This window comes from Choristoneura fumiferana, chromosome 20, assembly GCF_025370935.1.
Source record: "Choristoneura fumiferana chromosome 20, NRCan_CFum_1, whole genome shotgun sequence".
NCBI lineage: Eukaryota > Metazoa > Arthropoda > Insecta > Lepidoptera > Tortricidae > Choristoneura > Choristoneura fumiferana.
This window is the reverse complement of record NC_133491.1, coordinates 15,514,729-15,531,349: the sequence shown is the minus strand read 5'-3', so window position 1 is coordinate 15,531,349 and position 16,621 is coordinate 15,514,729. Positions and strand designations below refer to the sequence as shown.

General features: G+C 40.0%; 1 protein-coding gene across 1 annotated transcript in view; it reads left to right on the top strand.

Annotated features, from left to right (window-relative positions):
• Nucleotides 1-16,621, top strand: part of LOC141439436 (protein unc-79 homolog) — a 47,367-nt gene that overhangs the window by 16,148 nt on the left and 14,598 nt on the right. The window contains 12 exon segments of the mRNA XM_074103722.1: nt 1,174-1,312; nt 2,393-2,522; nt 3,919-4,021; nt 4,959-5,048; nt 5,990-6,066; nt 6,710-6,819; nt 7,199-7,294; nt 8,312-8,441; nt 9,628-9,719; nt 11,095-11,203; nt 13,118-13,221; nt 15,470-15,587. Of these exon segments, the coding sequence (XP_073959823.1) occupies nt 1,174-1,312; nt 2,393-2,522; nt 3,919-4,021; nt 4,959-5,048; nt 5,990-6,066; nt 6,710-6,819; nt 7,199-7,294; nt 8,312-8,441; nt 9,628-9,719; nt 11,095-11,203; nt 13,118-13,221; nt 15,470-15,587 (1,298 nt within the window).

Genomic DNA, 16,621 nt, shown 5'->3' with positions numbered 1-16,621 from the left:
TAAAGAAATGTTACTTATATGTTTTGGTTGTTAGAGGTTTCGAATATTATATAATTTGATCGTTATACTCAATGTATTTATGAACATTATAGCAAACATATGTTATATTTAAAAAAATATAAAGAAAGTGAAGTTATACGTAATGAATATTATATGTTTTGTTTTTATATATTCTATTATCCCAAAAAATATCCCACTAAAATGCTAGTTTGTAAGTCTGTTTGTTTGTTTGTTACCTCTTCACGTGTAAACAACTGAAGTGATTTAGATGAAATTCGGTATACAGATAGTTTAAGACCCGGGGAAGGAGATAGGATTGTTTTTATCCCGGAAAATTGCGTATTTTCCACGGGATTGCGATAAACAAATTCTACGCGGATGGAATCGCGGGCAACAGCTAAACAGCTGGTCATAAATAAGGTTAAGCATTTGGGAACATCAAAATGTGCATAAATATGTAGCCAAAGTTCATCAATATCACTTAAGTCAAGAAAAGTTATGGCAGTCCTTCATTTGCTGGTTTGGAACTAGAAAGTAAGTGACCGGGTGCTTAATACGCATATTCCTAAAAAGCACAAGTGTGGTTTTAAGGACCCTATTACGTAACAGTTGCATAATAGTATTCAAAGTATTTTATGTAACAGTTGTATAACAGTTTTCAAAAAAGGTGAGTGGCGTGTGTTACGATGTGAGCTTTAGCGAACATCGTAAGAAAAAGACGCCACGAGCTTTTTTTGATTTAGTTATACAACGTTGCATACAATACTTTTTCTTCAACATAGATACTTCCAGATTTTTTTTTATTTTTTTTATTCGACTGGATGGAAAACGAGCAAGTGGGTCTCCTAATGGTAAGAGATCACCACCGCCCGTAAACATCTACAACACCAGGGGTATTGCAGATGCGTTGCCAACCTAGAGGCCTAAGATGGGATACCTCAAGTGCCAGTAATTTCACCGGCTGTCTTACTCTCCACGCCGAAACACAACAGTGCAAGCACTGCTGCTTCACGGCAGGATTAGCGAGCAAGATGGTGGTAGCAATCCGGGCGGACCTTGCACAAGGTCCTACCACCTGCAAATAATAATAATAATTACTGTTCGTGATTAAGTAAATCACAGATTACAGTATAGTAGTAGAAAAACAAGTATAAACAACACTATGTGTTCCAGTACCACTACGGCACGGGCACGCTGTGCGCGCAGGTGCAAGCGCTCGTGCGCATAGTCCTCAACACTGTGGAGGCGCAGTACCACGTCTGCAAGCGCATCCCGCCCATGATCGTCATGCCGCCGCCGCACGCCACCAGAGGTCACAACTTTAGAGTATATAGAGTTAAAGATTACGATAGGGCAGTTGACGCTATCCATATCAAGATTGGTTTTTTGGAATCTTTTTATTTCAATTCCAAATTTTTACTTTTACGGTCATCCCGTAAAACCTAAATTGAAAATACAAACTGAAATATAGATGCACAGAAAAACCAGAAAAATAAGACCAGCACTGGGAATCGAACCCAGGTCCTCGGCATTCCGTGCCGTGTGCTATACCGCTACACCACTGCTGGACCATATCCATATCAACGCGCGATAACCGAATTCAGATTGGTTTTTAGAGTCTTTTTGATTTTTTTATTTCAACTCCGAATTTTGTTACTTTTACGGTCATCCCGTAAAATCCATATCGATAATACAAACTGAAACATAGATGCACAGAAATACCACAACTGCTTAAGTGACTAAATAAGAAAAACAAACAAGCTGAGATATGTGGTGCATAGGAAAAATATGTGTCTGTACTCCTGTCCAGTGGTGTAGAGGTATAGCACGCAGCACGGAATGCTGAGGACCTGGGTCCGATTCCCAGCGCTGGTCTCTTTTTCTAGTTTTTCTGTGCATCTATGTTTCAGTTTGTATTTTCGATATGACCGAATTCTACACGAGCGAAGCCGCGGGCAAAAGCTAGTAAATAATATGCGTCATGCATCTGTCATTTTCACATTTGTGTGAAGTTTATTAAAATAGGTAACAAGATAGATACTTTCATTCGCTCATTCAATAAAATAAAATAAATATCACGGGACAATTCACACCAATTGACCTAGTCCCAGAGTAAGCTTAGCAAAGCTTGTGTTATGGGTACTAAGCAACGGATAAATATCATTATATAGATAGATACATAATTAAATACATATTAAACACCCAAGACCCGAGAACAAACATTCGTATTTTTCATACAAATATCTGCCCCGACACGGGAATCGAACCCGGGACCTCAAGATTCGTAGTCAGGTTCTCTAACCACTTGGCCATCTGGTCGTCATAATAAATCTATTCGTGCCAGCTCTTTTGAATCGACCTGTACTATAGTTTATTCTGTTATTTGTCGCAGAGCTAAGCCAGCCGTCTCTGAAGTCGTGCGCGTGCCCGGCGGAGCGGGCGGCGGGCTCGCCCGCGCCGCTCGAACGGAAAACCAAGCCCGCTGATGCTATGCCCACGCACTGGGAGCAGCCCGCCAACAAGTCAGTACATTACAACCAAATTCAAATTCAAATCATTTATTGGGCACGTATCTGGATATCGAAAATTGAAAATATCAGTTAAAATATCGACGGTCAAAATAGCGAACCTAACCTAACCTACTTTCGATATTTTGACCGTCGACTTTTTAACATAAGTTATATTAATGCTCGATATTCAGATACGTCCCTCATTTATTCTGTAAATAGGCCGCAATGAGCTCTTTTACACGTATTTTTTTTAAACTACCGCATGTGGTAATAATTTCCCATCAGATTACCTTGTTATGGTTATAGTAAATATTAATAAAAGCGTATGACGTAATAGAACACAGTACGCAAGTGATTGCAATTTCACCGCGTCTATTAGTCTAGCGATGGATCAGCGGTATATGATAGGGCTGGGAATTCGATGACGCCAGTTCGAATCCAGTAACCCGGAACATCTTTTTGTATTTTAATTTGTGTGATTAAAATGGTGTTTTGTAGATGAGGGTGAGTGAGGTCATTTACTTGAGATTTCCTCGGCAATTATCGAAGTAGACACCTTGTGTCTCGTGTAATCGTATTAGAATTAAGAAGCAACATTTACCCACAAATTCTGGTGCAGTATAATCATGATGGTTAATTGTTGGTTAAAGTATTAGATTCACCGATACAGGGAATTAATAAATTCCTATTTTGTGTGTGTAACCATTACTACGGCGAAGGGGTAAGTTTAGAAATGTAAGCTCAATCTAGATTAAGATTAGTGTAGATAAATTAGACAGTTAATTTATTATCATTGTTCTAGCCTATGGAAATGCCCTTCGGATATTATTCAGTAGCAACTTGAGGACAAGTGTAGTATTTAAGCTAGCCGGCGGCATATCGGCATTGTAATTAAAGGATTGGCAGGGGTCCAGGTCTACGTGCTAAACCCTCCTGGCGCTCAACATTAATTTAATTAGCTTTAGTTTAAACTTAATTTAGATATAATTACCAAATAGTGTTGTAAGCTCCTTAACAATAGATTAAATTAATATACTTGCAAACCGTCTACTTTTATTGTATAGTATGATAGTCATTACCACAAATAGGCATAACAACCTTCACGTTCATTTCTCTCCCTCTCATAATAATAATAACATAAAAAGTATCATACAGATTTACACTAATTATGGAACACATTACACGGAGAAGTTTCTGACCTGTTGAAATTTGGACACTTTTTTTTTTAAATATTTTGGGGTGCCTATATTTGGGGGGGGGGGCATGGTGTGAGAGAGAGAGATACAGCCCCTAATCTAAATCCGGGCCTGGATGGAAAGTCGATTAATGAGAAGTGACCATGACAGCTCAAAAGTGCCACGAAAATCCGGGCTCTGGTCAGAATGTAGTAAGGAGTGCAACGTTTCAGGTATCAGCAATGGAGTCTCGAGCACGAGTCTTCGGAGAGCGAGCTGATCGCCATTCCCGAGACCAGTGACGTCGATACAACTGTACACGGAAGCACTGCACCAGTAAGATTATGCCATATCCATCATCATATATTGCAGGTGGTAAGACCTTGTGCAATGTCCGCCCGGATTGCTACCACCATCTTGCTCGCTAATCCTGCCGTGAAGCAGCAGTGCTTGCACTGTTGTGTTTCGGCGTGGAGAGTAAGACAGCCGGTGAAATTACTGGCACTTGAGGTATCCCATCTTATGCCTCTGGACTGGCTCTGGAGTTGCAGGTGTCTACGGGCGGTGGTGATCTCTTAACATCAGGAGACCCACTTGCTCGTTTGCCATCCAGTCGAATAAAAAAATATACTAACTTTGGAATCCGCTTGCAGGGCCAGTATTCCCGGACCGGTAGAACTTAGGCCTCTTCAAAAATCTCCTTTTTCAATATGTTGGCAACGCATCAGTAACTCAACTTATGTTGTGGTTGTCATCATATTAATATTTTTTTTACATAAAACGGACCCGTGATTAACCTTTATCTCGCCCGATGAAAAGCGCATGTATTTTTTTGTAATTTGTTTGTAATATTTTAAACGAGGTGTGGGGAGAAGCTCCAATAGAGAGATCTCTCTCCAGGCAGGTGTTATGCCTGGGGACCGAAGTCCTGAAGGAAGAGCGTCGGAACTTGTATATATGCGACCGCGTTGAGAAACTTTGATAGCGCGATGTAGAACATGGTCGGAGTTTCAATCGTTGTTCACTAGATGGCGCTAGGAGTCGCTACATCGGCTTAAGTACGCAAACTGTGACTACGTCAGCCTACACTTAGGGCCGACGCTGCCGGGCGCGGGTGCAGTCAGCGCTGCTCATACTGGTGTTCAACAGGCGTCCAGCCGCTCCGTGCAAACCGCGCCAGCTGGCGTTAGACCCTACTGTAGTAGTGGTACTTAAACATTTTTGCTATCATACATATACTCATATTAGCAAGTCATATTGTTACTTTTTTTAGGGTTCCTTCGACGAGCCCTCTCACTACGAAGACCCTCCTCCGAAGATTGAAACTGTGGCTACAACCTCGCATCCGCCTATCAGCAAGATCGTAAGCACAACTTGAAATTTACTAGCCATATCCCATAGAATAATCACAAAATCTATACTACAACCCTGTTTACCTGTTGTAAACTAGTCCTTCCTTCTTTCTGTAAAAAAGATTGCCTGGAAGAGATCGCTCTTAAGCGATAAGGCCGCCTATTGCTCACCTTGTAATTTTGATAATTTGTTGTCTGTATCGCTTACTATGTCTGGTGTACAATAAAGAGTCTTTGTATTGTATTGTATTGTATTGTACAAAATTAAACGGTTCGTTTCGGATGATCTTTTTCATAGGACAGATCGTGAGTTGGTGTACTGGTGTACTGAGTCCGTGTTGTCTCGCACTGACGTTCGCGATTGCTTTCACCATCTCTTTCTACCCTCCTCTTACTCTTACACCATGTGACAGAAACAAAGGATGAAAACGATTATGGTTCCAAGCGCATTAGACAATAACGCCTCTGGTTGACTGTACACGGTCATCGCCAGATTAATCAGCTTCTCATCTCGTAATAATACTTGGGAAAACGTTCTAACCTCCTGAGGTTCAAAGTGATAACACTAGTACATATTGTTAGCAATAGAATTTATATCTTTTGATAAAGGAATAAAGTGTAATTTTCTCTATATCATTCAAATTTACAAAAAAAAATATTTCGATTATAATAATATCTGGTGGGTACCACATGACGGGCACCGACGGCAAGGCAGGCCGAGGCGGAGATGGCGAGATGACCTGGACGCGGAACTGAGTGAGTGGCCAAATATAGCTCTGGATAGGGAGACGTGGAAGTCAAGAGGAGAGGCCTTTGCCCAGCAGTGGGACACAGTTATAGGCTAAATATAATAATAATAATATCTGAGACATTAAGGTTTAATTTTCAATGTCAATTTTTGTTGTATGGTGGGTCGCAGTCGCAGGAGGTTAACATTTTTTTTTATCGACAGGCCCCATTAGGAGCGCGACCTACGCATCAGCTGTCCACAAGCTCTTCGGTTTCCATTGGCAGTGACTCTTCTAACCTGTAAGTTTGCTTCTATCAATTAATCTGATAAATATATTCAAACCAATTAAACGCTAGTCAATAAAAACATACATTACATTGGAAAAATTGCAAATCTCCCTCCGTTCTCGCCCAGCGAGCCGCCGTCGTGAACGCACTCGCCTTTGAAAATGATCTTCGCATAAGATCGAAACTAGTCGTACCGTTCTAAAATTATCGTATCATGAAACCGTTTTTTTTTTTTAAATTTCAAATGTATCTCACGAGAGCTAAAGGTAATGTTATTATCAATATTTAACAAATAATATCACAATGAAGTGACACCGCTACGTCTGAGGAATAAACTATGTTTTAGAACATGAGAAGATTCTTCAGTTAGTCACAAGTTACAATTAGCCAAGAGCGCAGCCTAAGGTATCGCCAATATTTGGAACAATTATATTTTTTCTTTTAGAAATATAAAATTTTACTCGCAAATGTGATGAATAACATTGTGTGTCGCACGGGCGGTACTAGAATTACGAACATCGACTCATTAAAGCCCTCAGTCTTCGGCTTCGGGCTTCTAATAGACTCTCGTTCGTAATTCCTTATTTACCGCCCTTAAGACACAATGTACTATTATAGTCTTGTTATAACGCTCAATGGTGTTTATCTGGAGCAGTAAGTCGACGCCTATGAGCGGCCAGTCAGTAGAGATCTGGCCCGACCAGCTGCATGGACCACAGACATCGCCGCGCGCTAAGATACTCGGCAAGCAGAAACGGATCATCGGTAAGAATCATCATCATCTTTTCATTTCACTTCGATGGCGAGGAAATGAAATAGCAACAGTGGAAACAATTGTTCACTCACTACGTAAATTTTATTTTTCATGCATTACTATATAATTATATATTTTTTAGTTTTAGTGATTTATTTTGATTGATTTTTAGTTTTATATAAATAATAAACGTATTAAAAAAATATAAAGAAACTTCTTTGTTTGTGGCTGCTGACACCTAATTACCTTGGTCTTAGACGAAGATTTTATTTTATGCACTAGTGCATAAAAAGACATTTTATGACGCCTAGATCCAGCATAAACATCAACTTTACGAGCATGAGAGCTGAAAAAGTATTGAAACATTTTGCTTTATCTGCTCCACCGCAGTGGGCAGCAGCACGTCCCCCGACACGGCCCCGTCGTCCAACGGCGACGGGCAGTTCGCCGCCTGGCCGCCGCCACACCCCCAACGGAAGAGCCCTGGTAATTTTACACTACACTCCACAAGTTTTGACAAACAAAATTTACCAATGTCGCATACCTACTAATACGGTATTTGACTATTTTGTATATGTTTTATAAATTAAAACTACACAATGCCTGTTATCGAATAAAGAAACAATTTTTAAGGTACCTTTACAAATAACAAAGTTGTGAGGGTTTGAAATTCAAGATTAGACAGAGAAAGACATACTGGCATGTGACGTCACACGCCAGTACCGCCATACTTGCTGCATAGAGAAAAGCGTTTGAGAAAGAGACAGGTATATAGATTTTTCAAAAAAACACTATAAATCCAATTTTCAACCGATTTAAGTTTTCTCTTCGCTAAACACTGTCTTTATATCTATATTTTCATAATAATATTAAGATATGGCAAATTCAGGAGTTGTCTAATCTAATACCGTATTCCATTATTGTCGAGTCTCAAACTTTTTATAAAGTTGAAACGACCGTGGTAATAATAATAAGTTGGCATAAGTCGTATACAGCCAACTCTATTGGCCGGTATCAGATATTATGTCGGAGCCTCGGTCTTTTTTATTTGTCTGAAACAGCTTGTGGTGTTTTCGGTGGAAAAATACACCTGCAGTTTTTTTAATGAAAAAATAAAATTAATAAAAATTGTATTACAATAAAATTAAATGTCGTAATATATTTTGAGAAACAGTTTGTTGTAATTTAGTTTTTCCTTCACCACTTTTGAGAAAAGCTTTATATGTATAGGAAATTTCAAATTTAATTTTGAATTTTTTTGAATTTTATTTTTCTCTGTGAATCTGTTTTCTGTATCGCTTACTATTTCTAGTGTACAATAAAGAGTCATTGTATTGTATTGTATTAAAATTACCTATTACTGCCTACATTTGAGGGCCAGATTTTGGCCGCTCAGTATACAGTCTCGGCTGGAACAGCATTTGTTCCATGCCACGACAACAATCTACTATTATCTATCTAACAGTAGGTATCCCCTGGTAAAGCGTTGTCGTTGTTTGGCAGTGCGCGCGGCAGGGTGCGCGTACGCATCTCCGGAGTCGCCGCTGTCCAAGATGGAGGTCGCGTGGGCCGCGCCCGCGCCGCGCGCCGCCGTGCCCGCGCATGCGCCCTTCAACATACCGCCGCAGGAAAGGTCGCTCACCTTTACTCTACATACAGTAGTACATTCACCAGCACCAATATCTGACATAACAAGCGTGCATAAATATCTGACACGACTCTATTTCTAGGGCCGGAAGGACGTGTCAGATATTTTTGCACGCTCGGCTGTGGGAGATATTAATGCTGGTGACTGTACTTATACTATAATAGCTCAAGTTTGTTAGTATAATGTATATGTCGGCGGCCGATCGTAAAATCCTCCAGATCACGAAATTCCTAGGCATATCGTGAAATGGCGCCATTTCATGAATTGGCTAAGGGACATCCGCCATATCGTTAAAAACTCACCGTTTAACGATTTGCTTAGTGACGTTTACGCAGATCATGAAATTCCTAGGCATATCATGAAACGCCGCCATTTCTTGATTTGACCAGTTTAGGCAGATCATGAAATTCCTAGGCATATCATGAAACGCCGCCATATCGGTTCTGTTGAGGTCACAATTCATACTAACCAACCGGATCTATGGATTCCGCGGGCAAAGCCGCGAGTAAAGTTTGATAACAAATACCTGTTTTACAACATACATTATGTATTGAAAAATGTTTTGCCAACGTATTTACGTTATGAGCGTTTATACCTGCTGAGCTGGCAACGTTGCATTTTTGTTAGTTTTACTCGATTATTCCATAAAAATTGAATGAAAATTAAAAATGTGGTCTGATAGAACTCTTCTTAATATATAAGTTAATGTGTCTACTCCAATAATTATTCGTGATAGACTTTTATATTCTTTAAAAACGAACTAATGTTTATGACCGGTTTTTAAAGAAAATAAAAGTCTATCACGAATAATGATTGCAGTAGACACATTAACTTATATATTAAGAAGAGTTCTACCTTCCGTCGCTGAACATGATATTCGCAAAACATCATATTCGCAAAACATGATATTCGCAAAACATGATATTCGCAAAACATGATATTCGCAATACATGATATTCGCAAAACATGATATTCTCATAACATCATTTTTAATTTTCATTCAATTTTTATGGAATAATCGAGTAAAACTAACAAAAATGCAACGTTGCCAGCTCAGCAGGTAACGCTCTTAAGTTTGTATTAATCTTGCTTTCTCTGCTAGCTTAATGAAGTTTACTGAAGCTAATTGGAAAAAGAGAGGGAGCTAGTTAAACGACGTTGTACTGTTCAGGTTACTGCCAATAGGCCCCAAGCCTAACAAGGACCAGTACCCTGTTTTCAACGCGCTGGTCGACCGAGTCAGGGAAGCTCTCACTTTACCGGGTACGTTTTAAAAAGGAATAAGTAGATCGAGTTCACAAGCTTCTGAGCAAAAATTTGACCAAAAATATCTGCACGGCTACTATGAAACTCGAAACTCGAAGTTCGTGTCGTGCGGTCCCTCTGACACTTATACTATTTAATACGAGAGCGAGAAGGACCGCACGACACGAACTACGTGTTTCGAGTTTCGTAGTATCCCTGCTGAACACGACTCAATTGTTCACGGCGTAGAAGCGTGTTCAGATATTTTGAACAAATTTTTGCTCACAAGTTTACGAACTCGACTGTAGCTCTATACACCTTCGTACTTTGTCGTTCTACAGCCACGTACTAAACGCCATGCGATGCAAGATTGACAATGTGTCAATGCGACAGAGTAAGAAACGATTCGATTTGTAGCATTCGAACATGGCGGATGTAGACAATATCTAATTTTGCTATTTCTGTTTCTTTGGCTAGTTGAAGTATAATTTTGATAGTGTTTTATGCGGCGATTAACCTTAACAGTGAACAGTGATCAAAAAATTCTATATTGCTCTCGTGTCTGTAATTTTTTAATGCGCAAGTTGTCTCCACGTGGTTTCTGTAATTTTACTGTCAAGTTGCAAAAACTACAATCACCGTACAACGTCCCTCTCAAAGAGAGTTTACTTTGACACTGGCGAAATTGTCCTATTAATTAAGACAGAAAAGCCATATTTTAAAAGAGAAGAAGAAGAAGAAGAGTAAGAAACTGATCCGCTACTTTTGATGCTGTCTGTACATACATCAGTATTGTACATACAGCTTGCGCGGTGACGTCATCAAAATGAACCGACTCGCACACCAAAGGTTGAGAGGGAGTCAACGTTTTGGTGTTCAATAAAAGTTGTTCAACTTTTATTGAAAACATGTTCTCATTAGCTAATGTCGTTCAATTCGTGAACCGATTTAAGTTGATCAACTAAAATCGCCTCGTGAGAACCCCGCATTAACTAACTGAATCCGGTTGAGTTGATCCTGCTCATGTCTTCCGAATTATCCCGTATGTTATTATGAAAATATATCTACAAGCGTACCAGTTTAAAGTCAAGGGATATATATCGTTAGGTATTTGAGGTTTACATATGCATTTATATATTATATTCAAATGTTTTGCTCTATTTGTCGATCCTTGTTTTTTGATTGCTCCTCTACCAGAGTCCGCCTTTGTACTTAACACTTTACTTTTATTTATGTAACCTTTTTGTTTTTCCTTTTTGTACAATAAAGAGTATAAACAAACAAACAATATTGCTAGGAATAGAGTAGATATCATCATCATCAGTTGAACAAAGCCACTAGCATAGCGGTGTGTGGTACTGGTACAGGTGTTACCAACTGTTTGGTTCAACAGATGACTCGACGGACAAGACGGACTCAAGCAAGTCGGAGTACGAGCCGACGCCGGCGCCGTCGCCGCGGCCCCAGGAACTCAGCAAAAAACTGTCTTCGGAAGGGCCCACGTGAGTCCGTGTGTGCACGTGGCCGTACTTGTATGTGCGTGCGTTTGCGTAACACGAGTGCTTTTTTATATTTTTTCAAATTAAAACCATAAAAAAGTGTCATGTAAACAGCCGTTTGCCTAACGTTTTAAACTTTCGTGATTCTCACTCATAGTCAAAATACCATATACGGGACTTATCACGCTATTTTTACACAAGTAATATTTACCTCGACGTTTCGGCAACGTTACAGTTGCCGTGGTCACGAGTAGACTGAAGTGTGGGGTGTCAAGTCTGCCTAGCAGCGTGAGTTCTTCGAACTACCCGCACTTGATCACTAATAGTACCGGCACTCGTATCACGAACTACCCGCACTTGATCACTTTTATTAGTCACCCCATCACACCGACACACAACACTCAACGTCCGATCGAATATTACTTGTGTAAAAGTAGCGTGTTAAGTCCCGTATATAGTATTTTGACTATGAGCCGTTTGCCTAGTAAATGAACAATTGTTTCCACTGTTGCTATTTCATTTCCTCGCAATCGAAGTGAAAAGCAGAGTGTTAAAGTCATTAAACCCATTTTTCCCGCGACGTATCTATCTACCCTCGCCGTTCCGGCCCGGAAGGCTATATGAACGTCTCGGGTACAATGGCTCGTTTTATGCTTTTTCATCGCACTTGCTTGTTAATGATGTTATTCCATGCCTGTATACTGAAGGACAGTGGCATCAGTTGTTCCCGAGTGAATTATGAATTAATGTATAGTTTTTCTTCTCAAGGGAGTTATGACTTTAGTTTTAAAAAGTAAGTAGGTACGTCATTTCAGACTAAAGAGGTTTCAAGTCAGCCAACGTTTTATTTACATCTTTAAAACTTAGATATAACCTAATTTTACACCATACAAATTTGCCACGCTTCATGAAACTTCGTTATTTTTATATTTTAAATTTATATAAAATTGTTTTGCAATAATTTTAGTAAATATTTTTTTAGCATGTTGGAATAATCTGGCCGTAAGACCATTCGAATTCTAAACTAAACACGGTTCTTAGTATTAAATATGGTAGACGACTCGAAAAAGTGACAATCAGGGGGGCTACCACGAAATTCGAAAATCGAAGTTCATATCGTTTTCCTGGCGCTAATATTATTTTATACAAGAGTGAGAGGGACGGTACGATACGAACTTCGATTTTCGAAATTTGTAGTAGCCCCTGTATTTTTGTTACATTTATTTATTAACAAATCAAAATTGGCGAGTAGCCATGTTTTATTCAGTTAAACGAACTAAAAGTATTTCCTTGCTCACCCGCGACCTTACGATAGCTAAGCTTATGCAAAATATGCGTGTTCATGCAGTTCCTCCACCTCCACACTGTAAGAACACACACAAATCACACAAACCCATCTATCACCACCACCACACTACACTGACGCGTTTCGAACTCAACCAGAGCTCATCTTCAGAGTGACACAACCGTACACCATGCTACCAGTTGTTAGACTGACTGGTTGGAGCTCTGGTTGGAGGTCTGGGTGATAGATGGGTTTGTGTGATTTGTGTGTGTTCTTACAGTGTGGAGGTGGAGGAACTGCATGAACACGCATATTTTGCATAAGCTTAGCTATCGTAAGGTCGCGGGTGAGCAAGGAAATTCTTTTAGTTCATTGATATGGACCTCCGCAAAGTAAAGCCTGATTCAATAAATTATTTTATTCAGTTGTTTTCTTAGCGTCTTGCTTTTGCTGAGCTGTGAAGTGTTTGGACACAAAATAATTTAATTTTTTGAAGTTTTCCTCGCAATGTGATGAAAATCATTGTGTGTATCACGGGCCGTAAGGGGATTACAAACATCTTGAGCCCCTTAATGCACAATGTACTATTGTAGTACAAGTACCATGTAAGCACCTTGTTACCTTGTGTGTAGGCGGTCTCGCGGCGCGTCCCCGCGGCGGCTGGCGCGGCAGGCCGCCCAGCTGGGCTCGCCGCCCACGCCGCCGCCTGCCGCCCTCGCCAACGCCGCCCCCGCGGGTAAACATAACATTACTTTTACATAAAACTGACATACAGACAGAGCTGTCGGGCGCAGGGAGAAATCTTGGCTGCAAAACATCCAGGAACGGTCTGGAGTCACAAATGCAGCGGAGGTTTTCTTCGGTCTGGAGGAGGAGGAGCTGACACCCTTCACTAAAAGGAGAGGCACTATAAGAAAAAAAACATTCAATTTAAAAAATCAAAAAACCCGACTGCCTTAAAAACTAAAAGGAAGAAAATAAATCTTGTGGTCTAGATCTAGAACTCTGTCAAGAAGCTCATTTAAGGTTCAACAGTCGGGACCCATAACCAAGATTTTTTGAGCTGGTTACGATTTGAATGTTAAATATAATGACCCGGATAACTCACGTCTTAAATCGAGTTTAGCTCGACATGTTTCGGGCTAATCCGTAGCCCTTGCGTCTTGCGAGAGAGAAATTTTTCATTCCGCGGAAAGTGCGTGAAGCCATCGAGATTAGTCGTCGGCCGAATTTCAACCGGGATAGTGGTTGGACGGTACCTCCGAGTTGGAAAACGGTGTTAAATACTCGTGCTGCGTCATCGGTGTGTGTGAACGTACCTTTACAGAGCGATGTTGTTAGTGTTGTGTGCTACCCTACATTTGACAGTTGTAATGATGATGAAAACGCGGGTAGTTGTGTGCCGGTGTCAGTTTCGTCGGGTAGTCGCGCGAGCAGAGCGGCGGCGTGTTGCAGCAGCCGCTGAGCCGAAGACGAAGGGCTACGGATTAGCCCGAAACATGACGAGCTAAACTCGATTTAAGACGTGAGTTATCCGGGTCATTATATTTAATATGAGTGAGTCTCACGGTAGTTTCATGTTCAAGATTTGAATGTTGAATTGAATTTTGAATTTATTTTCTTCCTTTTAGTTTTTAAGGCAGTCGGGTTTTTTGATTTTTTAAATTGAATGTTTTTTATTTTATACTTTTTTAATATTTCTGTGAAAATAGTACATTAAATCGAAAAAAAGAAGAATAAAAAAAAAAGAAAAAAAAAAGAAGAATTCGGAGAATAGGACGGAGTGGAGGAGATTAGGAGAGGGCTACATCCAGCAGTGGATAGATAAAGCCTGAAAAAGAAGAGGAGAAGAGAGAGTACATTAAAAGTATTATAACCCATATATATTTTAAATGGGCTAATTATTAGCTTTCATTTGATTCCCATATTGTTACAATAAAAAAAATTTTTTTTTATTCCTTTGCCATATTTTTTTTCGCAGACGCCATATTGAAATATTATATACCCTATGTCACTCCGACAGTTATGACGAATCCAATGATACGTCATATGTTACAATCCGTCCAGCCAGCAAAGAAATGGACATAGGTACATACCCACATACATAAATACAAACTTACATACGTACTTACATACATACATACATACTTACATACATACATACATACATACATACATACGCTCGAAAAACATAACCCTCCTTCGGGCAGTCGGGTAAAAAGAAGACAAGAAACTGACCCGTGATTGACTCCTATCTCACCCGATGAAAAGTGCAGATGCCAAAAGTGTATCTCACTGGTTCAGTAACAGCCTATTTACTCTAGCCTTGAAGAGCCCTAGGTATGCATTCGTGAAAACATGGAAAAAAACGTAACATGCGAAATTATCCCAAACCAGCAAACTGCCGGTCTTTCGGACGGCGCTGATCTTCCTTTGGGACCACTTTGGGACCATCAGGTCGTCAATGACAATTAAACCCCGTTATCTAACGCTCAGTTTGGGGGCAAGCTGAAATAGTGATGTTTGCTTCGCGTAATTAGTTTATTCATTATTTACTTATAAAGAGTTATTTGTCAAAATAAAATTCTGCTTTTGAGAATAAAATCTCTTTAAAATCGTAACACCTTTTTCATGCCTTCTAATTTTTTTTTATCTATAGGTTTCTATGACACAAATTATTTTTTTTGTCAATCGTTCACTATTTTTAAAATGAATTTACCAGTAGGCGACGACGTTTGATTTGGAAAAAATATTGTTAATTTATCATGAAACACAATAATAAATAATAAGATAATAATAATTCCGTAATAATTTAAAAAATTACTATTGCAGAGCTCTGTTAATTATGAATCAGATCTTTTGATATGTTAGTGAGTGAGTAAATCAACTTAATTTTTTATCGATTCAGATTATCGACAGTGCCCCATCTCTTTCCCCCAAACTGAGCGTTAGATAACGGGGTTTAATGACATTTAATATTGCAGAGAGCGCGAGCGAGAGCGGCGCGGGCGGCTGGTGGGAAGAAGAGACACGTGCTGGCCGTCGCGCCGCGCACGCGGGCACTGCGCCCCGCCCCGACACCACCCTGTGCTATCGCTGTACGTAACGCTCCGCTGAGCGGGGCTCCTATTACAAACCTAACTTATAATCATTTTGGTTACCCGCGGTTTCGCACGTGTAAAACGTTATATTTAACAGTTGAACTAAAATACCGGGATTTCACTAAATTCCCATGGGAATTCCCTAATATTATATCGTGGTTTTCATTGACGTTGCACTAAAAACAACGGTGTCAAATTCCATAACTCGTAGCCTAGCGGTTTTGATTTCGAGATTTTATCCCAGGCCCGTGGCAATATTGGGATAAATGGTAGTTTATTTGTTATTCCAGACGTCCAGTTATCTACATACCAAATTTCATTCAAATCCGTCATGTGTCGTCACTGCTGTTATAAATAAATTATTTTCTTTCTTTCTTTCTGTTTAAGTGTGAAAAAGTAGCAAACATACACACATACTCACATAGGTCCCTTAGTCACCTTTTACGACACCCACGCGAAGAGATAGGTCTGCGTTCTATCCTAAAACTACCCAGTTTAGTAGGCACCAGCTAAACCTTCACACTTTTCACACTGCACACACACCATCGAACTGATTAGTAGTCGTCATCACATACATATATCAGAGCAGCCAAGGTGGACAAAAATATCGGCACATGCACTCTATTATCAAGGTAATTTTTAAAAAATTTGAATTGCTTCGCAGGTTTGTGCTGGTTTCCTCACAATGTTTTTCTTCATCGCAAAGCTCGTGGTAAATTTCAAATGTAATTCCGCACATGAATTTCGAAGAACTCAGAGGTGCGAGCCGGGGTTTGAAGCTACGATCCTCTGCTTGAGAGGCGATAGGTCAAACCAATCGGCCACCACGGCTTCGACTGGAGGTATGGGGGAGGCCTATGTCCAACATTGGACGTCCTACGGCTGAGATGATGATGATGATGGTGACATACGTAAACTTTTTCACAATGCATGCTGAGTCGTTAATGTCCCAAGTTGGGCGCCACTTGCCACATTTAGAAATTACCCTTGATGAGATAAAATAAACAAGGAAATAAGTTAAGACGTTTAGGGGCT